Source organism: Asterias rubens, chromosome 1 (genome assembly GCF_902459465.1).
Source record: "Asterias rubens chromosome 1, eAstRub1.3, whole genome shotgun sequence".
Classification (NCBI taxonomy): Eukaryota; Metazoa; Echinodermata; class Asteroidea; order Forcipulatida; family Asteriidae; genus Asterias; species Asterias rubens.
Genome location: NC_047062.1, coordinates 29,738,801 through 29,766,302, shown reverse-complemented (window position 1 = coordinate 29,766,302; position 27,502 = coordinate 29,738,801). Strand labels below are relative to the sequence as shown.

General features: G+C 39.5%; 2 protein-coding genes across 4 annotated transcripts; one reads left to right on the top strand and one right to left on the bottom strand.

Moving 5' to 3' along the window:
- Nucleotides 1-1,497: 1,497 nt before the first annotated feature.
- On the bottom strand, nucleotides 1,498-16,102 carry LOC117296299 (dihydroxyacetone phosphate acyltransferase-like). Of its 2 annotated transcripts, none has more exons than XM_033779158.1 (15): nucleotides 15,930-16,102; nucleotides 14,892-15,094; nucleotides 13,944-14,120; nucleotides 12,965-13,094; nucleotides 11,925-12,128; nucleotides 11,139-11,290; nucleotides 10,483-10,616; nucleotides 9,375-9,598; nucleotides 8,491-8,618; nucleotides 7,997-8,108; nucleotides 6,112-6,191; nucleotides 5,315-5,455; nucleotides 3,852-4,051; nucleotides 3,291-3,340; nucleotides 1,498-1,920 (listed from the first exon to the last, which is right to left on the bottom strand). In XM_033779158.1, exons 2-15 carry the CDS (start codon nucleotides 15,075-15,077, stop codon nucleotides 1,838-1,840), a joined length of 2,001 nt encoding a protein of 666 aa, XP_033635049.1. In that variant the 5' UTR covers nucleotides 15,078-15,094; nucleotides 15,930-16,102; the 3' UTR covers nucleotides 1,498-1,837. The 2 variants fall into 2 exon arrangements, with proteins under 2 accessions (XP_033635049.1, XP_033635041.1); XM_033779150.1 differs by having other exon boundaries at nucleotides 15,982-16,102.
- A 1,287-nt stretch (nucleotides 16,103-17,389) lies between these two features.
- LOC117293822 (protein YIF1B-like) lies at nucleotides 17,390-24,604 on the top strand. 2 transcript variants are annotated; one of them, XM_033776286.1, is made up of 7 exons: nucleotides 17,390-17,530; nucleotides 19,275-19,534; nucleotides 20,463-20,567; nucleotides 21,037-21,176; nucleotides 22,646-22,801; nucleotides 23,545-23,638; nucleotides 24,353-24,604. In XM_033776286.1, exons 1-7 carry the CDS (start codon nucleotides 17,503-17,505, stop codon nucleotides 24,518-24,520), a joined length of 951 nt encoding a protein of 316 aa, XP_033632177.1. In that variant the 5' UTR covers nucleotides 17,390-17,502; the 3' UTR covers nucleotides 24,521-24,604. The 2 variants fall into 2 exon arrangements, with proteins under 2 accessions (XP_033632177.1, XP_033632169.1); XM_033776278.1 differs by having other exon boundaries at nucleotides 17,390-17,536.
- Nucleotides 24,605-27,502: the final 2,898 nt, after the last annotated feature.

Genomic DNA, 27,502 nt, shown 5'->3' with positions numbered 1-27,502 from the left:
AATTCATGCAACTTATAATCAATTGAACATGATTCGTTTGTTTGTGGGAATGCTATTATCAAAATCAGCAAAGTCCCATTAATAAGGAGTGTAGGTTAGATTAAACAATTATCTGAAATGTTTGTACCATTATCTGGTATGTTTAGGAATTAATAGCGCTTCTGAAACAAAACTTGTAAATGTTATATAGCCTTACAAAACATTAAGCAAATTGTGCTAATTGACTTTTAAGTCAATTGGCTTGTTTTTTTTATATCAAATACACATTTGACCAAACTTTGTATGTGTAAAGATTAAAAGTAGTACATATTAACTCAACAGACAGTGCAAGTCTCGCACGTTTTTGAACATTGTCACCCATTAAAGTGATTAAAAGGAACAGTTTGTTTTCTTCACGCGATAAAGCAACGTATGTGGGATCCAAAGTGTTGGAAAACTCATGAGACTTGCACAGTCTAAGGCTCACCATTAAATGATCATTATCAATACACAAAAATAATCTTGTAAATAATTCCAATATTAAACTCGGTAATATATTATATTTTGTTGCTGTATCGTCACGATTCACACAAGAGGCTCTCCTTGACCCAAATGTGTCTCAAGTTTTACAGGAAAAAGATGTTTATGATATAGGTTCACTTACGCTTCTCGAATGGACATATGATTATTCCAGAACCTAATTATAAGCAAAGGCTACCTAAGGTCAAAGGTTAAGATTCCATTCACTGTATATCAAAATTGTGACCACCCAACACTTTTAAATATTCACATACAAAATATTGTAACATCTATAAGGACTTTTAAGGCTGATTTTAAATCAATGTCCACATACAAAAGTACATACAAAATTGTTTGTGACGATATATAAGATCTTGAAAATCATAGATCAAGTAGAAAATTATACATACATGGTTTTTAAAAAGCAGTACAAGTGCTGTAACAAACTGATTTCCAGTCCAAAGAAATAACAAAAGCAAAAATTGAGAATCTGACTTCTTAACAAAATTGCACATTAATGTCGAAAATTTTAATATGAAAGAACAAAAACGACAACATTATAATATGTTGATTGTGAAACCTTAAATATAATTGTGACCCATTTGTAAATTCATAAGGATTGAGTAAATAAGAACAATTTCAGGAATTTATACTGTAATGTTGATAGCAAGCAATAAACAAATCAGTTTTAAAAAATAAATTGCAATTCCTGACAATTAAAAGCACCCATAAGAATCAGGAAAAACTTTACCTCATTTAAATTTGTCAACTTCGTTATGTTTATGAAGCCTTTCTCACTCATCCGAAAGCACACCAATCTATGCAACCAGGTTTTTTTTTTTCATTCATCATAATTTTCTTGCGTATTCGATGACCATATGAGCCCAACATTTCACAGATTTGTTATTTTATGCTTATGTTTGGGCACACCAAGTGAGAATATTGATCTTTGACAATTATTTAACAATAATAATATCATAATATCGAAGTCTTATAATAGCACACTTATCTACCAAACAAGGTACTCAAGGCGCTGAGAATATAGAAACTTTCAGAAAGATAGGTTATTGTAGGTTATTGACCAAGCACGTCGATTGCCTTTAATGGGCCAGGAATTTATATTGAAAGTAAGCTGACCCATTTGTATCTAACTTTGTGAGTTTTACATTTCGCATTTTACAAAAATTATATAAACGGAAGTACCTCAAACTAATGATCAGCTCTTCTTAATGGATACTTAATGAAGATGGACAGCGATGGTAGAGGATTTCTCGTGAGCATAAGTCTCGATCCAAAAAACCCCGAGTTGAGTTGCTGCGCTTGGATTGGTGGCGTAGCTCTACAGCTTAGCCGTTGGTCCACCCACTTTGCTCTTTGTGCTTGGCTTATTGACCAGGCTATCCGGGAGGTCAATGTACTCACCTATAGAGTAAAAGAAGCAGATTGGTTTAAAGGCACTGAACACCTTTAGGTGTTTTTTCTTTCATTATTTTCTTGCAACTTCGATGACAAATTGAGCCAAAATTTTCACAGGTGTGTTATTTTATGCTTATGATGGGATACACAAAGTGATAGTAATAATAATAGTACTGGTCTTTGAAACAATTACCAAACGTGTCCAGTGCCTTACAGGAAAATGTCGACTTGACATAAACGGTTATCAAAGTCAAGAAAGGTTCATCTGTACTTTGCAGTCCGGGGGGACGCAAATTTGTCAGTCTGATCACACCTCGGCTAACCACGCCGCTGACATGGGGCGTCAAGTACTGCAGGCATTGATAGCATTGCATGGGGCATGATGAACGGACAAGTTAATGGTGTGTGAGCCCTTGATCAGCTCAGAAAAGGTCATGTGAATGTTTAATTTATGAGCAGGTCACACTTTTAAAGACCTGCTTGAATGAAAATGTCAAGTCATGAACTTTGCTGAATTTCTTTCAAAATGTTTTCAATCAACAAGGAAATCGAGTCCATATGACTATAAATGGATTTTGATTGTGTAAAAAACAATCATTTGGAATCCAGCGGTTTTCTGATTTTTTTTACGAAAAGCTCCATTACGTAATCACTCATGTTATGTCATAGTTGGGAGCTCCAATTTGTATAGCAGCATGTTGCAGCATGGAGGTAACACAAAGCAAACTCCCAGACAAGACATTCAAAGCATTGTCATTTTGACGCGTGCCGTCAATGGTAGAAGTGTTTTTAGTTTTTCAAAACCTTGAGGTTGGGGCCTGATTTTTTAATCGATAATTATGAAAAATTCAAAAGGGTACACATATCAAAATTATATTTAAATGGTGAACAAACGCGTTAAAAACAAGCTAAAAACATTTCGCTCAAGTGGCTGTTTAATACACAGGAAATGCGATAACGATAACATCCAGACTTTTGGGAAAAAAAAAAGAAAAGTGAAACAATCAATTACAATTACATGCAAAAAAAACCAGGTAGTAGCCTGACGTTTCGACCCCATGCAGCAGTCTTTCTCGGAAACGTCAGGCCACTATCTATTTTTCTGTGCATTACCATTGGTCCTTTTGGTTTGTAACAATTCAGTTTGCAACAGTTTGCAACAATTCATCTATTTTCTCATAGGTAAAATACAACATAATTGTTACATGCAGAAATGATTATTACGGTATGAACAAAAGTCCCTTATGTTTCTAAAATTTTCTTCTGAAACTCCAAAGTGCAGTACGATATAATGGTAAGTTAACATAAATAATGCACATAACTTTGTGTAAAATTTCTTCATCGCATAGTTAATTCCTGTCTTAAAAATTACTTACTAATTTTGTCGGCTGTTTTTGAAATCTCAGCTGCAATCAGTGTCAGCCCGCTGAAAAAAAAACATTGAAATTAATAAATAACAAAATAAACCAAGGGATAATAATATCATTGGGTAAATAATACACAATACACTTTAGAAGCTGTCAATTGGAGCATTTGGAACACAAGGTGGCAGCAGACACACCAGGTAAGGGTGTATCCAACTGAATATGGGGAAACAGTGCGTCTGTCTCCAATATTGTAAACAGATTTAAAAGCCCAAGAAAAGGGATACAGTATACAAATTTTGCCAAGTTGTGACCTGGGGGTTCTTATTTTTCTTCTTCAGGTTTTTTGAATGACAATTGGTCCTATTTGCCGAGAGGGGTGTGTATAAGAACATTTTTCAAGATTGAGTAGCAACTATAGTAAAAAAACTTGCTAAAAGACATAAGTGTTATAACCAGGATTCAAAACCGCACTCCAATTTCTAAACCACCAGAACATGAATTAAATGTTTTCAGCCACCCGGCCACGACACCCTACAACTAACAGGGTCGTGCCTTGGCTAGCTTGCTCACCTTTTGGATTTCCTGATCCCGCCGAGTCGGACCAATGAAGAGATGGCATTACCAAGCAGATTGAGAGACAGGATGTCGTAGCAGGCTGTGTCACCGGCCGCTATGGAGGTTGCGACTTCACTCTGTATCACCTTAGCGAGGGACCGCGGAGTGACTGACTCCAGGAGAGGTGGGCAACTCAGTAAGTAGTGGCAAACAAACTACAGAGGAAAAACATGGGTTTTACCGTAAGCTATTTGATAGAATCTGGATCTGAATAAATATTCTCAACGCTCTGATTAAAGCCAAGCAAGATGATGAAGAAATTTCAGTTTAAAATGTGGGAGGAAAACCCTAGAGAATTATTCCAGGGAAAACCCACACAGTCAAGTATGGACTGAAACCCAATCCACATAGTGCCCTGGTGGGATTCGAACCGGGGTCTTAGAGATGGAAGGCGAGGCAAGACACCACTACACCAACCTCATCATTAAAGGGATTGTTCATGTTTGGTAATTGGAGCCCACTGTTACCACTGGTTGTAGTGAGTACACAGTGCTTTACACACATCGGTGTATTGGTAAAACCAAGTTATGTTCTTTATCCTGATCAGGATAACATCCATTAAACAATATTTAGCACAAACAAAAAACAAAGGTTAGGATGTTAGTACTTAACAATAACAATAACTAGTTCTTAAACAGCACACTTTACAATAACCGTGTCAATATGCTTTACATTGGTGTCCAGCCGTCGATTTCCCAAAACTCTTCCAAACTTAGGATTTATTTTAGGACTTAGGACAAGTTCAGTTCCATATCCAAAGACGTTAGGACGCATTGAACTCATCCGGAGTTAGGACGGCTTACTCATCCTAACTCATACTAATCCTAGTATTTTGTGAAATCGGCGCACAAGTTTCCCACACAGGGGAGGTAATTGATACATTGTGTTACTTCTGAAGTGTCTGTGGACCGCCTGGGCACTAAAGTCTCTGATGTAATTTTTTTCAATTGGGGAATCTTGGGGTTGGTTCTAGTACTTTATATTTTTTTTTAAACAGCCAGTTGTGGTTGCAGGACGTCTCAATTAGGGAAGACATGTGATACTTCATCAAAACCACGATATGCCGATAATTCAATTAACAAAAAATCAAGACAATATGGAAATCATTTAGAAATGGTATCGCGATTTTCGATTATATCGAGATATCGCCCAAGCTTAGCCAATACTATTCCTGTAATCTTTTCTCAGCTTCCTGCGCTGCAGTGGCGCTCTGAAGGCTTTTTTCAAACACAGTATCAAGCTCTACCCTCGCAGGTACCCATTCATACCCCTGGGTGAAGAGAAACAATTATAGTTAAGCGTCTTGTTCAAAGACACAAGTGTCATGACCGATGACTTAACCACCAGCACTTGAATTTGATGCTCTAAACCACTTGGCCATGACATCCTACGTACCTGATGCCTACTGATGAACTTACCCAGTAACCCAGGAGGAATGGCTGTAACAGACTGCATAGGAACGTCATGAGTTTCTCTCCAGATGGTGTGATAGTGTACTGGCAGGTCATCTCAGAGAGGGTGCTGGAATTCTGCAGTTTCCGTAGAGCATACTGGAAATCCTGCCAAGAAAACAACAAGAAACCCTTACATAACGCTAACCGTATCAAACTGAAAACTTTTGATGTTTTTTCTTGTTATGAAACAGCGTCATCTTTCATAAGTTGTCAGGAGGCCCCAGGTCCCTATTCCACAGGGTTCTGTTACATGTTACAAGAAGCCCTGGGGTTTTACCGCAGGGGTGGCTATTCCCCAGGGGTGGCTATTCCCCAGGTATGCCCGGGGTGGATCAGGAGTAAAGCGATCCAAGTGTGAAAGGCCGGCCATTATAACCCTGGTTAATGGGTTTTTAAATGCTAAAATAATTTTCGTCTCAGTGAGACGAAAATTATTCTGTGATTGTTTTACTCATTTCTCAAAAACTACAGCACCTCAGTAAGTATTATTTGAAGGGAAGCTTTCTACTATCATCATCTTCAAACCGTGCAAGTTTAATGTAAATCAGTGGACATTTTGAAGATACCCAAATCCTTTAAGTGTGTATATGCCTGCGACCATGGAACTCCTATTGTCCCTCTTTTGTTTATACTCCAACTTCTTAGCAACAGCTCCCATTGGTTTTGTACATATTTCACGAACCAGGGACCTTTCACGAACCAGGGACTCTATTGTCCTCTTTTGTTGTAGGTCCTCGGTTTGAATATGTATACCTACTCACATCAACAGTTGTCTTGGGGTGGAATGTCAGTTCTCCATTGAAGAGAGACACTAGAAACTGGTACTGACTAAACAACTCATCTGTTAGAAACGGAAAGAATATTAATTAATCCAGATATTGTCACATTACAGTTTTAAACACTTTGAGTTGTTACAGCACTGGTTAAAGGCAGTGGACACTATTGGTAATATTGCTCAAAATAATTATAAGCATAAAACCTCACTTGGTAACGAGTAATGGGGAGAGGTTGATAGTATAAAACATTGTGAGAAGTGGCTCCCTCTAAAGTGACATATTTTTCCAGAAAGAAGTAATTTTCCACGAATTTGATTTCGAGACCTCAAGTTTAGAAGTTGAGGTCTCGAAATCAAGCATCTGAAAGCACACAACTTCGTGTGAGAATGGTGTTTTTTCTTTCTTAGTTATCTCGCAACTCCGACGACCAATCGAGCCCAAATTTTCACAGGTTTGTTATTTTATGCATATGTTGAGATACACCAAGTGAGAAGACTAGTCTTTGACAATTACCAATAGTGTCCAGTGTCTTTAAAAACGCCCCTCACTATGTGGCCCTAGTTTAATTCCCAGTTCAGGCCGTATGTGAGTAGATATGTGTGTTGATTCTCTCCTATGCCATGAGGGTTTTTCTCTGTGCTCTCTGGCGTCCCTCCCTCTGGAAAAATCAACACTTTGATCTTTGGCTGTTCTTTGTGGTCATATATTGTTCGATAAGTAAATACCAATACCATGCTACAGAAGAAACTTATGTATTTTGGGCACATTGCAAGAAGAGAAGGGGATAACCTGGAGAAGCAATGTATGGACGAGCGTGTTGCTGGTCGCGCCAGCAGAGGAAGGCCAAAGGCGAGGTGGACAGATAACATTCGTGCACTTAATGGGGGGAGTCTGTATGGCCTGAGGAAGACCGCACTGCCAAAGGTGCCCCTTGCATTCATGCGGCTCGAACACGTTGTAGCCACATCCTTCGCAACTCAGCTTTTCAGCCGTGATTAAGGATGATTAGCCTCCCCAATTATTACTATGGTTTGGTATAGTTAAGGGAATCAATGTGTGGTAAAGAGGTTTTCAACTAGTGGTTTAATCCCAATGAGGCCTGGTTCTTGATAATTTTACCGAGACGAAATCGAGGTAAATTATCAAGAACCAGGCCTCGGCAGGTTTAAACCACTAGTGGTTTCATCCCACGAGGCCTGGTTCTTGATAATTTTACCGAGACGAAGTCGAGGTAAATTATCAAGAACCAGGCCTTGGCAGGTTTAAACCACTAGTGGTTTCATCCCAACGAGGCCTGGTTCTTGATAATTTTACCGAGACGAAGTTGAGGTAAATTATCAAGAACCAGGCCTCGGCAGGTTTAAACCACTAGTTGAAAACCGATTCAACACACTTTAATTCCCATTCATAAATACCCTTTCAGTCAAAAAACATCATCACTTATGGTCAAAAAGTAAAACAAATGCAAAAATTCTAATTTTTCAATGATTTCTTTCAACACAACACCCCTCCAGCTATGAAATGGTAAGGTCCAGTCAAGGCCCTCGGGCTCGGGTAAACAACTCCTTATAAGGGAATGCTGTGGGCGTCGCGCGTATCGCGTGATGTGGCACAACTGTCTCGGCCTTTGCTCTCGACCAATAGGAATGAAGAAACTGTCTTAAAAGCACAGGTGCAAACTCGCGTGTCACGCCCATGTTTCAACAGTTTTTACTGGTCATAAACAAAGGTTTATACACACCCACGTGACGCGCTCTCCACCAATAGGAATAGCGAAACTGTCTGAGGTATTTATGAATTGATAATTTAAGACATTTGGCATGCTATAATTGTACACTATTATTACTATTATGCTAAAATGATACCATACCTTTAGTTGCAACTTTCATACCACAGAAGGACAAAGCTACCAGGGCTGGTTGAGCCAATGATGGCATGAGTTGGTTCCGATAAGCACCTAGCATGATACACACAGCGGCAGCCTACATTTTAAGAGAAACGACTCCTGTTGAGTTCTTGAGAAACAGGTAATTTGTCACTAAAACATTTGAATCTGTGAAAGACTTCAGGCCTGAAGCCTTTCAAAGGCATCTAAAGGCACAATTCTATGCAACAAGGGTGTTTTTTCTTTCATAATTTTCTTGCAACTCCAGTGACCAATTGCACCAACATTTTTCAAGGGTCTGTTGTTTTATGCATACCTGGTCTTTGACAGTTTACCAAAGTATACCCCGCCTTTAACAGTAAGAAATCCATGGTTCCCAGTAAACGTTATATGGAAGTACCATCAAGTCAAACCAAATAGAGTGGGGGTAAAAACAGGGTGTACAGGCGAACATAGGTATGCTACAACACATGGCTTACCTCCATGACTTCTTCTTTTGTTTGGACATTTTGGGGGACATTGAGACTCAAGCTTCTTCCGTTAACGATGACCATATCACGATGGACGGCAAGCAGGTCATCAAGCACAGCATTGACCGTCCTCCCTGCTATAAAACAGAACAAAGAATAGAAAATTTAATAATGATATTAATCGGTTTTTATTCAGTGCTTTACACACCCGAAGGGTGTCATAAAGGGCTTTCAACGTTATTACCCCTGGTCGCTGGGCCATTAAATTTGTCCTTAAAACCATCTCAGCTCCCTGGGGAGTATACAGTCTGTGCAACAAATATGCGCTACTCGGCTAAATCAATCACAAGAACCATCTCTGCCCTTGCAGGTTCCCATTTACCCCTGGGTGGAGAGAAGCAATTATAGTTAAGTGTCTTGCTCTCAGACCCAATTGTGTCATGACTGGGACTCGAACCCACACTCTGCTGAACAGAAACACCAGAGCTTGAGTTCGGTCCTCTTATTCTATCGGCCACGAGTAATATACTGACTCGGTAGGTTTTATAAATAGTTTTGGGTGTTGAAGAAAGAAAAATTTACAGGAGCCTCCGATTAACGTACATGCACTCTACCAACTGAGCTGTCTAACCATACGTTGGCGGTCTCCCTATCAGTCAATATCTTTGTCTGTGAAGCCATAAAACCATAAGCTGTCATGTAGCCAAGGATGACACAAACTGGGAAGCGTCAGCCAGGGATCACCTTACATGCGAATTAATAAACTACATATCAAAATTTATGTAATATTTTTTAATTTACAAAAAAGGGGGGGGGGGAAACAAAACCAAACAATGATGTGCATTTTTCAGGATTATCAATTCTGAGTTATCCCTTATCCTCTAAACACATACCTGGCCAGTGAACATTGGTTCCCAGACCCACAGCCACCCCCTTCAGCCATTCCAACTCACTGCACAATGTTGGAATGTTAGTCTGGTACCCTGGACGCTGGATTAGGATAGCTGCACACAGTACCCACGGTGAGACCACCATATGGCGTTGCTGCATCAGCTGGATGCTCAGGCAAAGCTCCTGGACAAACTGCTGCTCCTGTGCGTTCATGGAGAAGATGAACCTGCAGAAAGAAAGGGAAACTTCTGCCAAATAGATTGTCTCTGCGGCCGATTTCACGAAACGCTAGGATTAATCCTACGGGAAACCCGTCCTAACTTAGGATGGGTTCAATTCGTCCTACGTATTTGGATACGGAACTGAACCCGTCCTAAGTCCTAAGATTAATCCTAACCCAGGTCAAAATTCCTGTTGAACCTAGTTAACTGGGTCAACTGGTTCAACTGGAAAGTGACCAAACTCGTCCATTTTCCATATCAACCAACTGGTTCGGACTAGGTTTAACTGTGTTCAACTAGGTTGAAATTATAAACCAGTTGGTTTCTGTCCGTTTTCCATATTAAACCAACTGGTTTTAACTGTGTTTAACTAGTTTATCAACTGGTTTCAACTAGTTCCAGTTTAACTAGGTTCAACTGGAATTTCGACCTGGGAAGTTAGGAAGAGTTTGGTGAAATCGACGGCTGGTCTATTCTGAACATTAAAGAGAACCTATGGTTCTGACAAACATTGCTTTAAAGGCACTGGACACTGTTGGTAATTACTCATAATAATTTTTAGCATAAAAACTTTATGTGGTAACGAGCAAAGGAGAGCTGTTGATGGTATAAAACATTGTGAAAAATTGCTCCCTCTGAAGTAACATAGTTTTGGAGAAAGAAGTAATTTCTCACTCAAATTTGAAAAGACTTCAGGCCTGAAGTATCTTGTTTGGCATATGAAAGAACACAAATTTGTGCACAAAGGGTGTTTTTTTCATTCACTACTCTCTTGCAACTTCGATGACCAAATGAGTCCAAATTGTCACAGATTTGCTATAATATGCATAGTTGGGATACACGATTCACTCCACTTTTCTATCCTTATTAACTATGCAGTGATATTTACCTTGGTGCTAAACTGTGAACACTTCGATCCACTCCGCTGACGATTGACATCTGCTTGAGTGATACAGGGTCTCCAATGTGCACTGTGATGTTACCATAATTCTCTCCAAAGATTGAGCTTGCTTTGAACAGACCCTACAGAACAAAGATTAGGCAAAGATTAGGCAAAGAGTTACTAATCTAAAACAAGGATATTTGAGCACTGACAAAGTTTTGTTTTGAGATGTCTATCCAGATTTCACAGGTTTATAGGACCAGTTCGAAAGGTCTTCTCACAGCAGTTCCAGTTCACACAAAGTTCTTTGGTCAACGTTCCTTCCAATTTGCTTCACCTAGACTATGGAACTCTCTTCCAAACAATCTCAAAGACTGTGCCACGCTAGAACAATTTAAATCACAACTTAAAACCCATCTCTTCAATCACAGAAGCGCTTAGAGACTTTATTTTGTATTTTGCGCTATATAAGAACTGATTATTATTATTGTTTAAAAAAACAGCTCAAGAGTGAAACTGTGTAGATAGTGATATAATTCCCATTTTGATTTTGGTCTTGTAACAAACTCTCTGGTTCTGTAAATGTTTTGAGCTACAAACCCTGCAGTCATAGCCAGAGCCCAAGCCGAGGTTTGAAACCAATACATGAAAGGCAATCTTACCGATGTAGATTCCTTTGGCTTCGGAATGCCCAACATCTCCCTGCTATGTAATGTCTCCTCCAGTATTCTGTCATAGCTGATACTGATGGGAACCAGACTAATGTCTGGTACACGACCTTTCATGAATGGCTCCACGACCACTTGTAACAGACCTGACATAATAAGAGGGTTGAATCTGTAAATCTACAAGGGCTTCAAAGAAAAGCACTGCCAGCTATTGACCCCTTGCATGCGCGTCACACGCGGCGACTGATGCCACGCTCACCATGTTGGTGGGCAGTTAGGTTTACGTGTATTAACCCAGCGTCGCCTAAAATGCACACTTCACTGCATAACGCACAGCATAGGGTTATATATAAACGTACAGTGAAATTACCCACCAGTATGGCGGATTCAAGATTTTTCTGATGATGACGTCAGGTGAAATGGACAATAAGAGGGATCGAACTTCCAATCTCTCTCAGGACAAACTGACAATACCACATCTTATAAGAACAATATTAACAGCATAACCACAGAGCACAAATGGATTTTGCAACCCACCCTCTCCAGGACAGCAGCAATGCCTTCAGGAGTGTACAACAATTCAAGATTCCAGAATCCGTAAGAAAACTTGAACAAGTCAATGGTTCAAACAACTCAAAGTGTAGGTAATAATCTTTATACACATTTCCTCATAACTCCTTGGTAAGAACTACTCAAAACTCCAATTTTGTAAAGAACTTCTGAACTGTGGTCTAGGCGCCATTTAAAAGCATGCAAGAGAAGACAGGATACTTGACTCACCTCGTTTCGGTGGCAGGAATTTGCCCGTTCGACTTCTCGTTCCCTCAGGATAGAATTCTAACGGTGCCTCTCCATTCATGACCAATATCTGGACGTACTCAGTGAATATCGCCCAGTAGAGTCTGTCTGACCCAAAGGATCGTCGGATATAGAAGGCTCCTGCTTTCCTTAGAATAGTGTTCACAAATTTCATGGCGTTGAAATCTGCAGCAAAACAAAAAGTACTTTTGTTAAGTATTAAAGTATACTTTCAAGCGTAAGTAAGGGTAATAAGAATTGTAACTAACTAGATTACCCTGGCGCATTTTCACACTGTCCCCGCCTAGGTTCCTGATCCACAGGATTCCGGCTGCACATTTCAAGGATACCCCAGGTTTTTACCCCTTATCCCTTCTCCAGAGCAGGGGTGGCATTTCCCGGGGTACGCCCGTTTGCTCGGGCAGACGGGGGGTACAATGATCACAGTGTGAAAAGGCCAGCAGCTATTCCCAGGGACAACCCTGGGATTAGGGTAGTGTGAAAGGGGCTTTTGAAGCAAGTCTTTTATCAAGACCTCCCTATTCAAGTCTATTTGGTGATTCAAAATTCTACTTATTACATTTGAATCTCAGATTGACTTAACCCCGTCTTATATTGCAAATCTCCTTGTACCTTACACCCCCCTCACGCACTCTTCGTTTTTCTGCTAAGTCCCTTTTAACTATTCCTAGAACTTCCTCACCGTATGGCGATCGTGCCTTTTCTGCTTGTGCTCCTAAACTTTGGAATGATCAACATCAGATGCTGTAATTCTGTTCCATTGTTTAAAAACTTGCTGAAAACTCATTTATTTAAATCCTCATACACTTAGCTCGTTACATGTCTTGACAGTAAATTATTCATTGTATAATTTTTTATTATGTTCTACATTTCTTTTTACTGTATATGTATTTTTTTGTTTGTTCTGCGCCTCGGAATAGGGTCTTGTTCACTAGATAGATTGCGCATTACAAATGCATTATTATTATTATTATTAGCTTATTGGACCAAGGTAAACATACCAGCTCCCGCTGCTATGTAAGGCAATGGTAGGTTGTACTCAAACATCATGTAAGACATCAGCAAGAAGTCAACGTAACTACGATGAGTGGGTAACAGCACAACCGGAGTATCTCGGTAGCAATTACGAAGCTGAAAAAGAAACCACATTTAGAAGAAGAAAAATTATCAGGGGCTACTAAATTGTGTATTACTGTTCACTGAATAAATGATGCAAACAAACATCCCTTGGTATTCTAACACAAAATACAACATTGCAATAGATCAAGAAAAACCTAATATGGATACCATGCTTTGCCTCCCACCTCTGGGACCCTGGTACAAATCCCACCGGGGGCACTATGTGGATTGGGTTTCCACAACAGTTCCTATCCGACTGAGCGGGTTTTCTCTAAAAATAATTCTCTAGGGTTTTCCTCCCACATCTCAAGCTGAAATTTACTCCCTTGTTTTCTCTCCATTGGGTTCTTGGCTAGTACAATGATTAAATTTGCTTCACAACCAGAATTAATAAATGAAATGATATGACAAAGCAGGCCTGATACTTCACGGAGGCAGCAAAGGCGATTGCCTTCATGCCCCTTCGTCAATGCCTTGGTGCCCTTGAAATGCTCCAGTAGAAATTGACAATTTTCTCATAGGGTGCCCTGTACCAAGGAGAAAATGCCTCGGTGCCTTTGCCCTTTGAAAAACGAAGCATACATGCCTGCAAGAGTGTTTGTTCTTTCATTAGTCTCTTGCAACTTTGATGGCCAAATGAGTCCAAATTTTCACAGGTTTGTTATTTTATTCATATGTTGGGATACACCAAGTGAGAATACTGGTATCTGACAATTACCAAAGGTGTCCAGTGTCCTTAAATAGGGGATGGGGTCAACACTGAACTTGCGGGCCGAACCACATGGAGTAAATTTTGACTGGTTCTCAGGTGTGGGCCAGCGAACCACTGTTAAATGAGAATGCTGATAAGGATGTGCGTACCTTTTCTAGGCCTGCCTTGTTGACGTAGATGTGACCGTAGAGTTTCTTAAATATTTTGGCGAAAAAGTAAGACAAGAAGCGGATATTGTTTTCAGAATAACTGTGGGCCATTTCCTCCAAGATGTCCTTGGCTTCTTTGAAGACGTCATTCTCTGTTCGATCCTCACAAGCAACAATCTATAACAAAAACAGACTGTAAAATTAACCATTTATTTTTCACTATTTTTAGGCTATTTACGAATAAACGGATCAGTTATTATACAAAACCTTGTATTTTGTATTATCTTTAAAGCACTTACAATTTGAGTGCACTCGGTGATGTCAGGTCCAAAAAGAGTGCCATGGCCGAGTTAGACTGGGCCCCTGTCTTTATAAAGACAGGTCCCTGCCGCTAGATCCAGTGATTCCATTGGATGCAATGATATCATTTGATAAACGTGCAGTGACATAGATGCCCAAACAGTCACTGCTGTCACGCCCGCAATAGAATTTGACTGCGTATCTCTATGTGAAATGAGGGTAGGTCAAAGGTGAATATACACGCCGGTCTCAAGGCAGGTCTCTGGCGTTATTCACGAGCCTCGAAGTGTGACGTCAGATGTTCAGGCTTTGGCCGAGTGTGATAAGTGTATGGCGTGTAGTTGTCACTAGAGGGCGGTATATAAGATGAGTGGTATACTCCCAAACCGCAAGCACTCTTGTTTACAGTGATTGTGTAAACTTATGAGGCATTCTTGTTTCATTACCAGGAAAAAAAAACATTTATGATTTGGTGTAAAACAAAGAAAAATTTACTGGAGTGGGATGACTTGAATCAACAACCTCCAGATGAACCTGCCTGCGCTCTACCAACTGAGCTATCTAGCCCTATGTTGTTGGGTTCCCTATTTTGTCAAAATCTTTGTTCAGAGTGTCATTTTTATTAAATACACTTAATTGTAACCGTACCTCTTCTATGGTATGCTTCAATCGTCGTGACTTCAACACCATATTCTTAATGTCTGCATTGGACATATGAGTGACATACTGGTACTCTGGCAACAGTGAAGCTCTGTGCTTGAATGCGAAGTTTATGTCAAACTGTTTCCGTCTGGGATCCAGAAGATCTTGATATTCATCAGTGGGTCCTGTCATTTTGGTGACACTTCTCTCTGGAAATATAATCATTTTTTTTATTGGTGATCATTATTTTTTTTAGGATAACTTTCCGTATGGCGCCACCACTTTTTCACTCATTTCTACAAAAAGGGATATCTCATTGAGGTAAATTAGATACTAGGGGGCCTATATTATTTCATAACAAATGAAAAAGTTGTGGCGCCATACGGAAACTTTTCCTCTTTTTATTGAACCAAGACAGAAAAGCAGTTGTCGCTGCAACCTTTACAAAGATTTGACATCTGCGGTCGTAGTATGACCATAGTAAGTAGTTGTGATAATCGTAACCCTGCGACTCTGCGACTGTCGGGAGGATGGAGGGTAATAATACGGTTATTGCATAACCAAATATTTCAAAATTTGGAGTACAGCGCCCCAGTTACTAGGTTTACAAAACATACAAAGTTGGTACTACTTATATTCCCTCTACTCCTCTACTCTAGATTATTTTACTAAAAATATACCAAACCAAACTTATTATAAGTAACCATGGTGACTAAGTAAAATAAAAAAGCAAATTATTTATAATATTTATAAATGAACAACTTTTTAAAAATTAATTACATTTATTTATTATACTTATGCACTTAGTATAGTGCTTAGTTAGTTAGGTTTTTAATTCAGTTTCCATGAAACTATTTTTTAGTCGGTATTTTTCACGATATGTGCATAATTAAATTATATTTGTGTGTAGTGTTTTGTTATGTAGGCAAGATTTTTTGTTCATTATGCACCCCATACATCACCCCACACACATCGGGCGATCGGTTGAAAACAATATACGGCGCATAAAACAGTGAAAATAAATAAAAGGTGAGTTTACTTTACCGACAGTCCATAAAAGAGCTCACGAATATGATGCAATGATTGACCAGCTTACATAAAATGGGTGTGCTGTAATTTGGCTGCCTTTGCATCAACGGAGCTCTCAGCAGTTGCCGCATATAGCGATCATCCGATCCTTTTCGCACACATGTCACATTTATTGACCAAGTAGCTCATCTATCTCCACAAAAGACTATCCCACACGTGTAACTCAATGGTTGAGAAAGAAGACAGGGGACCAGACGTTCGAAACTGTTTTCGTATCATCGAGTTTGTAAATAGTGATAATTGATAATCAATCAGTAACGTAACGCTCGGATCGTTACGCAATGTTTATGCATGGTTTTTATGTGTAGAGAGGAAGGGTTTTATCATAGAGTAAGGACAGAGATTATGCAGTGTAGACAATGTGTGTGCACAAAAATAGGTAATTTCGCCCCCTCATCTAGCTTTCAGAACTTTGTGATGACCACGCCCAAAATGTGTACAAGGTGTGTGTGTCAACAAGAGCTTGAACTTTTGTCCAATCGTGACGCGCGTGCAAGTAGAAATTAACCTATCGACATTCAGGCCGATTCAAATCGTTGAATGAATAAAGTTTCATCCATTTCAGATTATATATCTTGTCTATTTTTCCGGAGTAGCTTGGTATGGGGTTTGGGTGGCTTTTTAAATTGTGGGTGGGAGAATTTTATAAGGACGGATGCTTTTTTATTCTTGTTTCAAAATAATATACAAACTATAATAATAATGACAATTGTAAAGCGTCTTATGCAAAAGCCTCTCCAACAATAAAAGAATTTAAGTAAGTTGGAAATTTACTAGATAAATCAAACAATGAGTTGTGCTTTTTACAACAATTTTATACGATAACAATGAAACTATGGAAAAAAAGAAAAAGAAAAAAAAAACAGCGATTAAAAAAAGCATTTCTGGCCAGGCGGGAAGGACATTCCCCTCTTTTCATTTTGAAATTTCCTCCGGTTATAATTTTGTCAAGGGTTTTGATAAAGAGGGACGGGCCGGCAGTACTCCCAGGCAGTGCGCAAAATAATGTTTGTGTTCGATTTATCATTGTTTATCGATCAGTAGATAAAGAGTACACGGTCGCCGATTTGCAAATTGGAACCTGACTATTTCATCCATTGACGCATCACCGACGTCTGTTTTCTGCTGATGCTGAGTAAATAATCTGGAACAGCGGCTGACATTTTAAACCAGCTCACAATTCTGGAAATAAGACACTAAATAAAGCAAACGTGCACAATTTGATCCATTTCCCACTTATGAAAACTGTTTTGATTATATCGCGTTAATTTTGATCGCATTGTTCAGAAAATATTGGTTGGTTATCAATTAATTTGTTCATAAAATAGTCGTCTGTTTGTTCAGAAAGCTACACTGGTTCCCGACTGTTCCTTGTGCTGCGACATACGTATCCTGTAAAAGGTTGCTGGGTAGCCAGTTAATATTTTTGTCGTGGCACAAATTACTTGTCAAACCCATCCTTCACCGTTGAATTGCATAAAATGCCGATAAATATTTGAAGATTTCACTATTTTATTTGTAAGTAAGCATGGATGTTCCGGCAGGATTCAGGAATCGTAAGTGTATGTTACAATTTTATTCTCTAGGTGTGCAAATAGGTGTTGCATGCCCCCGCCGTTGTTCAGCCATCCAGCAAGCAAGACCCGCCGACCGCCTTTTCACAATTTTAATTTTATTTCTTGGTATTCCTTGATTTTGCCTCCTCTCCTGTCAGTTGACAACATCATCTTCGTCTGTCTATCTCCTTCCTCGAAATTGCATTTTGAGTGTCGTGTAATAATTGTATGTAATGAAAATGGTGCCATTTCACTGAAATGGTTTTGCATGAAATTAAATTCATTTGCATTGTAATGCCAATATCATTATGGTCAAGTGGGTGGTTAGACTGCAGGACTTGCAATCACAAGGTTGTGGGTTCAAATCCCCAGCTAACCGCTGATTTCACAATGACTAGAATAAATATTGTCATCTAGTTACACTTACTGGTCCACAATTTCTTGATTTGTGCAATTCATAATCGTAGACGCTAAACCAAAGTTTGTATGAGAGAGATTGGTTGTTGCCAGCGTGGTGTTTTCCATATCCCCATGTGGGAGTTTGCCGAGTTCCCTCGATGGGAAGATCATAAAAACAAACAAACAAACAAATAATGTTCATTATCCAAGTTACTATTATTTCGTTTTTTTTGTGCCATGTTTGCTGTGTTTATAATATAAGTTTGCTGTGTTGTTAAAATGTATTTGTTAATGTTATTGTTAGCTGTTTTCGGGGAAAATGTTTTGCAAAATGTTGCGTGGGCTGTGCTGGGATTCCCTGTGCTGTATCCTTGGTTTCATTACATGAAATATATAATTAAAATAGGCCTTTATACCCTTGAATGAAACGGCACAGCAATTTTCCTCCGGTAAGGTGCATATGTGCACCTGCAAAAGGGCATGCACCACAGCAAAACCAAGCACCGCGGCAATTACTGTGGGGTTGTGGCAGAGTAGGCAATTTATATAGACCCAGCCCAGTTATTGTGATGGGGGCCTGTACTGCTTTAAACAAAATTGTCATAGACCTTATAAATGCACATGACGTAATTTCAGTAGGGCGCCCTCACCTAGAGGTCAAAAGGAGGTTGTTCATTGGCTGATGCTATGCTTAGCGCGTACAAATCTGTGCGTTTCGATTGTTTCGTCACCATTTTTCCTCTAAGATGGCGGCTGGATGACATCAGTGCATAAGGTCTATTGTACGACCGATAATGACAAATTTTGAAAGAAAGGAGTACAGCGCCCCAGTAATTGCCCCCCGGTTATAGATATTATGATTATGTTATAATTATTTTATTTACCATGACAGTGCAAAACAAAATACAAAGACAATATACCCCAAGATGGGCGAGGGACAACAAAAGCAAATACGTAGAATTGTTGCCCCACACCTGTCTGGGGTACACACAAATATAAATAATATAGATAACCAATTTATAGTAAACAAAGCAATAATAAAATCAGATAATTACACAAAACCAATAATAAATAACTAAGAATGAAAATAAATAATGAAAAACAAGAGTAAGCAAAGATAAACAAAAAAATAAATATATAAATAAATAAACAAGTAAACTTGTAAATGAATAAAAAACAATTTTTTTAAATTGCACAAGTGGATGGGCTATAAGCAGGTTATTAAAAGGATTGACTAAAAAACTAAACTAAAATTTGTTGCCTGTAATAAATAAATTTTTAATGAATCATTTATGTTGCGCAGAATCTAATGTTTTTCCACATTTATTAATTTGTTGTAATTTAGCCAGCCAAGCACAGGGTTATCAGAGAAGACCCCAGCGACCCCAGGGTCAAGATGGTCCCACTCCGCTCTTTGATGACACTAGTACTATGGGAGGAGGGCAGCCGGGACCAGGGGGAAACTTCCAGGCTCAGGGGGCATACGGGCAACCACAACCCGTGGGGTTTCCTGGTCAACAGTTGATGAATGACCCCATGGCTAATATGGCAATGCAGTATGGTGCTGGCCTGGCCGACCATGGGAAGGAAGTCATGGAGAAACAGGTATGGAATTCCAGGCTAGTTTGGAATAGATGGATTGCACATAGCGTCATCGACTGCCGTATTTGATGATAAACAATAGAGAATTACACGTGTGCACAACTCGCAGCCAATGATAGATTTGGATACGTGCACGTTTCAACAAAGATGGTTTTCAATGTCATCATGTGCAATCCATCTATAAGTCCAGCATTGGTGGAAGAAATGGTACCTGCTGAAGATCTTGGCCCAATTTCATGGCTTTGCTTAGCGTAAGCAAAGGATCTGGGCCCAATTTCATGGCTCTGCATCGGCGCTTACGGAGGCAGAGAATTTTGTGCTTACGGCAAGCGTATTTCACGGGTTAGCGACGAATTTTGGCTTCTGCGCGTGCGTACTCCACGTTACTAGGCATTAAATGCTTACAAGGCTAGCACAGAAATTCAGCGCTTGCACCTAAGCGGGGAATCGTCATTGTAAGCCCAGAATTCGGCAGTAGGCAGAGCCATGAAATTGGGCCCAGGGCTTACGGGAGCAGGAATTCCTCGCTTACCTCAAACGTGTTTTTTGTGTTAGCAGGGAATTTTTGCTTGTGCTTGTGCGCACTCCACCTAGACACACTCGCCACGCAGGGTGTCTAGGTTCTTGCAATGGGAGACATTTGGGGACTCTAGGTGGCAGCAGACTTGCCAGGTAAATCTATTGTTCACGGTCATGGGCGTATGCTCAGAACTAAGTAAACAATGGAGATTTATCTGGTGAGTCTGCTGCCACCTAGGCTAGCGTTCAAAAGTCCCCCGTTGAAACTGTAAAGAATCGGACTCTTTGGACCGTGGTTCAAGATCAACTGATGAAAGTCATACTCAAACACATAAGCAGCACATCATGTAAAGACGCAACATTTACAAAATGACTACAAATCCATGAGTGATTTTTGCATTCTTCGTTACAGATTGACAGATTTATGTCTGTGAGTAAGCTGAAATACTACTTTGCGGTTGACACAGCGTACGTCTTCAAGAAACTGGCGATACTTCTCTGTCCGTTCACACATACTGTAAGTTGAAATAGTTCTGGAACTTGGCTTGGCCACGATGTGCCAAATTTAGATACAGGTTTTTGAATGGGACATAAGAAGTACTTTGGGAAAGTATAGTAATTTCACAATACTTCTGTGTGTAATGTTGCGCACTTAAAGGCACTGGACATCTTTGGTAGTCGGTGTATCTCAACATATGCATAAAATCACAAACCTGTGGAAATTTGGACTCACAAATTTGTATGCTTTCAGATGCCTAAAAAATGCTTTAGGCATGAAGTATTTTAATATTTTCACAAAAACTACGTTACTTTCAGAGGGAGCTGTTTCTCACAATGTTTTATACTATCAACAGCTCTCCATTGCTCATTACTAAGTAAGTTTTTAGGCTTTTTAAGTTTGTTAACATTTACACCGTTGCCATATTGAATGTAATCTATTTTTAGTGTCTGACCACCATTGATTTTCGTATCTTTTCTTCATATAGGAATGGACGATTCAGTACAATCAAGAAAATGAACCAGTAGCCCCTAGATACGCGGTCAACGCTCCTGACCTTTATATCCCCGTCATGGGCTTCGTAACCTACATACTGCTGGCAGGTGTGGCTTTAGGACGGCAAGATAAGTAAGTCCTTACTCACTTCACTGTCTGCTTAATATTTAGTAATGAAGAAGTACAGAAATGTCCAGGTTAAAGGCAGTGGACACTATTGGTAATTACTCAAAATAATTATTGGTATAAAACCTTTCTTGGTGACGAGTAATGGGGAGAGGTTGATAGTTTAAAACATTGTGAGAAACGGCTCCCTCTGAGGTGCCATAGTTTTCGAGAAAGAAGTGATTTTCCACGAATTTGATTTTGAGACCTCGGATTTAGAATTTGAGGTCTCGAAATCAACCATCTAAACGCACACAACTTCGTGTGACAAGGGTTATTTTTCTTTCATTATTATCTCGCAACTTCGATGACCGATTGAGCTCAAATTTTCACAGGTTTGTTATTTTATGCATATGTTGACATACACCAACTGTGAAGGCTAGTCTTTGACAATTACCAATAGTGTCCACTGCCTTTAACTGTATAATGGAAGACAGGGTGGCCATCCACAATTAGATAGAACAGGGTATCTAATTAAAGCAGTGTGGCTAAAAAACAGCCGGGCGTGTTGGTGTCTTTCCTCTCCTTCCATCTCCTGGTCTCCGGTTCAAATCCCACCAGGGGGCATTATGTGGATTGGGTTTGCAACCGTACCTGCTTGCAGTGCCCTTACATACACCAACTTAGTACTTAGTAGGGTAGTTTTAGCAATAGAACAATTCTATCCCATAAGGTTTTTTGTTGTTGTAGTGGTACCCCACTGAGGATTTCATCAGAATAGCAGGGCCCAATTTCATAGAGCTGCTTAAGCACAAAATTATGCTTAAGCAAAAACAATCATGCTTAGTAAAATCAGATTACCGGCCAGGACTCTACTCAATTGTTATGCTAAGTAAACAACAGCTAACTACCAGTCACAAGCAATGTATATGTCATGAAATTTTGTCCAGTAACATGTGTAAAATAAGCAAGCTATTTTCGTGCTTCAGCAAATTGTTTGCTTGAGCAGTTTTATAAAATTGGCCCCAGGCCTTTAAATAACCCAAAGCACCCACAGAAATTGCTGCGGTGCCCTGTGCTTTTGCTGTGGTGCCCTCTGCAAGGTTCCAATACAAATTCACATTTTCCTCCTAGAAGTGCCCCCTTACCATTGGAAAATTGCTGTGGCCTCTTCAAGAGCGAAGTTTAAGCCCTGGAGAAGAGAATAGTGGTACAACAACGGAAGCATCCCGTTTACTGCAATTTTTCAACCAAAAGTCAAATAGATGCAGGGTTGTATGTTTCGTTTTTGTAAGGGCAAGGGCACCAAGGCATTTTCTCTTTGGCAAAAGGTACCCTATGAGGAAATTGTAAATTTCTACTGGAGCATTTCAAGGGCACCAAGGCAATGGCAAGGGGGAAACGGAGTTTTGCCTCCGTGGAGTATCAGGCCTGTAGATGTACTGTATAAGATGTATTTTTAAAGATACCCTGTTGTTTTTTGTGGTGTGATGTAGGTTTACCCCGGAGCAGCTTGGGATGCAAGCAAGTACAGCACTCGTCTGGCTCATCATAGAGATTGTGGCCGTCCTCCTCACCCTCTACATCATGAACATCCATAGTGCTCTTAGGAAACTTGATCTGGTAGCGTTTTGCGGCTACAAATATGTGGGGTGAGTCATTGAATGTGTTCTTAATCATAACCCATCCTAGCCTGAACATCTGACGTCACATTTGTGAAGTATGCCAGAGATCTGCCTTGAGCCTACGTCATTAATCACCTTTGACCTCACATTCATTTACATGGTCTTCATGGTCCTGGAGATTCGCAGTTAAAACTCATCCAGATGCTTAGGTAGCACTGTACAGTTTCTGTACGATCAAATGCAACCAGCAGGGCCTGATTTCATAGAGCTGCTTTACAAAGTATCACCCCGGGAAAAATGTGTGTAATTTCTATCTTAAAGCTCACTTGTTACAAAGATTTCTGAGGGTTGGTGTACGTTTGTGAATGCTGTGGTCAGAGATGCGGTTGGTACCCGCTGTCACCGCGTTAAATGTGGACTGATTTGATGTAACAAGTAGACACTATATTCAGCTGAAACTTTCACATGTGACTTTTGTTGTATCTTTCTTGATAGTTTTGCCAATTAACCCTCCTGCTGACTGACCATTGGAAACCATTAGAAAATCCATTCCACACCCCCGCTATTGCTTTGTACGCACTCCATAGCTTTATCATTGGACCAAAGCGTAACACAACCATGCATGATCAGTGAAGTGTGTAAATGGTTTTGAATGGTGAGACAGTGGCCTCCGTAATCAACCTCAGAGTAGGAGGGTTAAGTTGACAAAAAAACAAATGGTGACCCTACAAATTAACTTAAGTTTCCATTGATTTGTTTTTTCTTTACAGAATGATTGTGTGTCTTCTTGCCAGTATTCTATTTCAATCGTTGGGGTACTATGTTGCTCTTCTCTACTCAAGTATATCAATTATATTCTTTTTGGTAAGTTGCTTAAACTCAAGCGTAACTCTTCCTTCAGTGAAAACTGATACAAAATACTGGTAAATGTGGTATGTCATGGCCTAGCGGTTAAGAGCACCGTATTCAAGCTCTGGTGTTTCTGAACAGCAGATTGTGGGTTCGAGTCCCAGCCTTGACACCTTAGTCCTTAAGCAAGATACTTAACCATGATGCTTCGTTCTTCGAATGGGACGTAAAGCCATTGGTCCTGTGTGTTGTGTAACACACGTAAAAGAACCCAGTGCACTTATCGAAAAAAAAAGGGGTTCGCCATGGTGTCCCTGGTTTGATCAGCAGCGAATTGCGCCACAGCACTTTGTATACATGGTGCTATGAAAAGGAGTAGGTCTCATACTTGGTAACAAACACTACAGCTGTATGAACTATGTTGAGAAAGGATTCACTTCAAAGTAATATGGTGTTGATAATTTGGTGGAAAATATATATTTCTGTGGTGTCTGTTTGTGAATGCTGCGGCAGAGATGCGGCTGGTTGTTAATATTCTCGTTAAATCCAAGCCCTTGTTTGCTTTCCGATATAGTTAATTGGAAGCTTAAAATAAAAAGCGCTTAGTATTCTCCTTTCGACTTTTCATTGTACTTTTTTAGTTTTCATTCCAGGAAACTATTCATTCTACTCTAGTTGTTTCTAAATATATTGATATATATATATATTTTTGTTTTTAATGAAATGCAGGTTCGGAATATGAAATTGATCATTTTGCCGGAGTCCCACGAAGACAGTATCGGACACGGCAACAAACGACGTATGTACTTGCTCCTGTTTATCGCTACCTTACAACCAATCTTCATATATTGGTTGACGTCCCACCTCACTGGCATCCCGGTCAAGGGTAAAGTCTGAGACCAACATTGCTGTTATTCAACGCCCCCTCCCTGTCCGCTACCCCCCTCCCGGTCCGCTCCCCCCCTCCCTGTCCGCTACCCCCCCCTCCCTCTCCCCTCCCCCAACCCTCCCGCCTTCAACTTGCACATATAACCCTTGAGCATCATCACCTGAAGATAAGTTAAAGGAACATTACAGAATTACAAGGGTCTTGAAAGTTAATATTCTTTATCCCCTATGCAAATTAAACATCTCTTATATCGTTGCGGTACCCGCTGCCAAAATGTAGGATTCGAATTGCCTCTAGCTACCGGGCAACCTCGGTAGTCTAGTTGGTAAGACACTGCTCTAGAATTGCACGGGTTGTGGGTTCGAATCCCACCCGAGTAACATGCCTGTGATATTTTTTCACAGGACTCGGGAAAGTACTGAGTATACAGTGCTAACACACATCGGTGTATGGGTAAAAACCAAAATTAATATTCTTTATCCCCGATGCAAATTTAACATCTATTATATTACAGAATTAGTTTGTGCTAACAAAACAGTTGTTGGCAGTGTAAGCACTTACTGTAACCACCATATACATAAACTGACAAACCTGTAGAATTTTGAGATCTGGGTCATGAGACAATAGTGAAAAACCGAATACTAATTTTGCGTGACATTGATTCAAAACCAAAATGAATTCTCCTTGGTAGAGGGCACCCTATGAGGAAATTGTAAATATACTGGAGCATTTAAAGGCAGTGAACACTATTGGTTATTATTCAAAACCTTTCTTGGTAATGAGTAATGGGGAGCTGTTGATAGTATAAAACATTGTGAGAAACGGCTCCCTCTGAAGTAATGTAGTTTTCGAGAAAGAAGTAATTTTCCTTGAAGTTGATTTCGAGACCTCAGATTTAGAATTTGAGGTCTCGAAATCAAGCATAGGAAAGCACATAACTTGGTGTGACAGGGGTGTTTGTTCTTCCATTATTATCTCGCAACTTTGACGACCAATCGAGCCCAAATTTTCACAGGTTTGTTATTTTATGCATACGTTGAGATACACCAAGTGAGAAGACTGGCCTTTGACAATTACCAATAGTGTCTAGTGTCTTTAAGGTCACGCATTCATTGACCAGGGGGGGCATGGAAGCAATCGCCTTTGTTGCCTCCGTGAAGTATCAGGACTGAATGGCTCTTTTGGAAGCCACCATTTCTTCCGAGACTTTTACACAAGGCTGTCCCTTTCCATCTGATTAATAAATAGTTACTTCCTATTCATGCTTGATCAATGATATGACTTTATATATAATAAAAAAGAATTGTGACCGCCCTCCCTGTGTCCTTAATCTTTGTACTTGTTGGTCCGGTAGTTTACATGTAGACTATGCTATTTACATGATTAAAATAACTTCATAAAGCAAGAAGTTTCTATTTTTTTTTTTTTTCCTTAACTTTCCTTAAGTATCTTTTATTTCACAACTTGAAAACATAAGCGTAAAACAATTTGCCTTAACAAAATATTTTGTCCTGTGTTAACTGTTTAATATTATTTTTTGGTTATTAAGTTTAACTTGGATGATCGTGAGATATTTCATGCGCAAACAAAATTGTCATTACTCACAAACACTAATGTTAAACTCTTCAACTATTGTATAACAATAGACCCATTGCATAACGCGAAATGCTACAGGGACACTGAGGTTACGAACACGTTTTTAAGCCCAAAGAGCAGCTATCAATCAGTGAGGATCCTTTCTGGTCTCGTTTTGAGCGCTTTTTGGCCTCAGTGAGGCACCTTTTTTCAGGAATGAGACATCATATGCACCGGGTGTATAACCTCGCCATACTAGGCCTAATTTCATAGAGCTGCTCAAGCAGAAATTATTGCTTAAAAAGTATTTGCTAAGCGGAAACTAACGGGATACCAGTCACCACTTCTACATGTGACATTGTAGTTTGGCTGGTAACCTTATTCTGGTAAGCATGATTTTGCTAGTTCTTAAGCAGCTCAATGAAATTGGGCCCTGAAAGGGGCATATACTTTGAGTAATATAAGATCTCATTATTTGATGTAAAGTTTTGGCATTAACCCTTCATAGTGTAATAACAAAAAGCTTTGTTGAGAAGTACTTTATCTTTAGTAAACTGAGAAGAATGTCTTAAGTATAATATTTCATCAGTAAACAAACATGTACAGTTGACTCTTGTTGTAACAAGATGATCGATGGGACTTGCCAAAAATGTACCTTTTTACAACAGCAACATTGTTATAAGTGGACAGAAAGACGAAGAAACACAAAGCAGAAATGAAATTTTGGATTTAAAAATGTACTCTATTAAGTAGAATGAGTTTACCAGTCAATCATTAGGTGTACATTTGGTTACTGGTATCCTGCTCATTTCTGCTAAGCAGAAACATGTTAAACATTTTTTTCTGCTTAAAACAATTTCTTGTGCTTTAAGCAGCTCTATGAAATTGGGCCCTGGTCTTGATCTTGGAGGATTACAATATTTTGCTTTCCAATGTTTTGCCATTCTTTTTTTCTGTGGGATTTGTTTATGTACACATATTTTTGTATAATAAACCAGCTTTAAACAATAGGCATGAATAATGTTTTGGCGTGAACTGAATTATTTCATTAATGAGGCTTTTCACCCTATGATGTCAATACCAGATTGTGAAACTGTTTAGGTGTTTAGGACCAACTTTGAAAATGTGGAGTTTTGTAGACAGTAGTGGAAAGAGCGGGGCCCAATTTCATAGAGCTGCTTAAAAGCAATGAAATTTGGCCCTGGATTGCAGGGTGGTATTGGAGATTGGAAGAAGGTTTCTAAAAAATAGTACTTCACTTTAATATATTTTAAAAAAATAATTATCGGGCACCACCCAACACTTTATGGATTGCCGCTTGAGTCATACAAGCCAAAATTAACTTGGGGAAATTATATCACAATTTATTGATATGAGTTGTTTATGCAATTTTCCTTTGTGGTTTAACTTGAGTA

What these genes read in the sequence shown, in the direction of transcription:
- LOC117296299 (XM_033779158.1), bottom strand. Translation starts at nt 15,077, where the DNA reads ATGACAGGACCCACTGATGAATATCAAGATCTTCTGGATCCCAGACGG. An exon ending in ACCCCAAGACAACTGTTGAT is followed by an intron (nt 5,456 to 6,111) that starts GTGAGTAGGTAT and finishes TTTTCTTGGCAG; the next exon opens with GATTTCCAGTATGCTCTACG. An exon ending in AAAAACAGCCGACAAAATTA is followed by an intron (nt 1,921 to 3,290) that starts GTAAGTAATTTT and finishes TTTACTCTATAG; the next exon opens with GTGAGTACATTGACCTCCCG.
- LOC117293822 (XM_033776278.1), top strand. Translation starts at nt 17,503, where the DNA reads ATGGATGTTCCGGCAGGATTCAGGAATCGTAAGT. An exon ending in AGGATTCAGGAATCGTAAGT is followed by an intron (nt 17,537 to 19,274) that starts GTATGTTACAAT and finishes GTTGTAATTTAG; the next exon opens with CCAGCCAAGCACAGGGTTAT. An exon ending in TGCGGCTACAAATATGTGGG is followed by an intron (nt 22,802 to 23,544) that starts GTGAGTCATTGA and finishes TTTTCTTTACAG; the next exon opens with AATGATTGTGTGTCTTCTTG.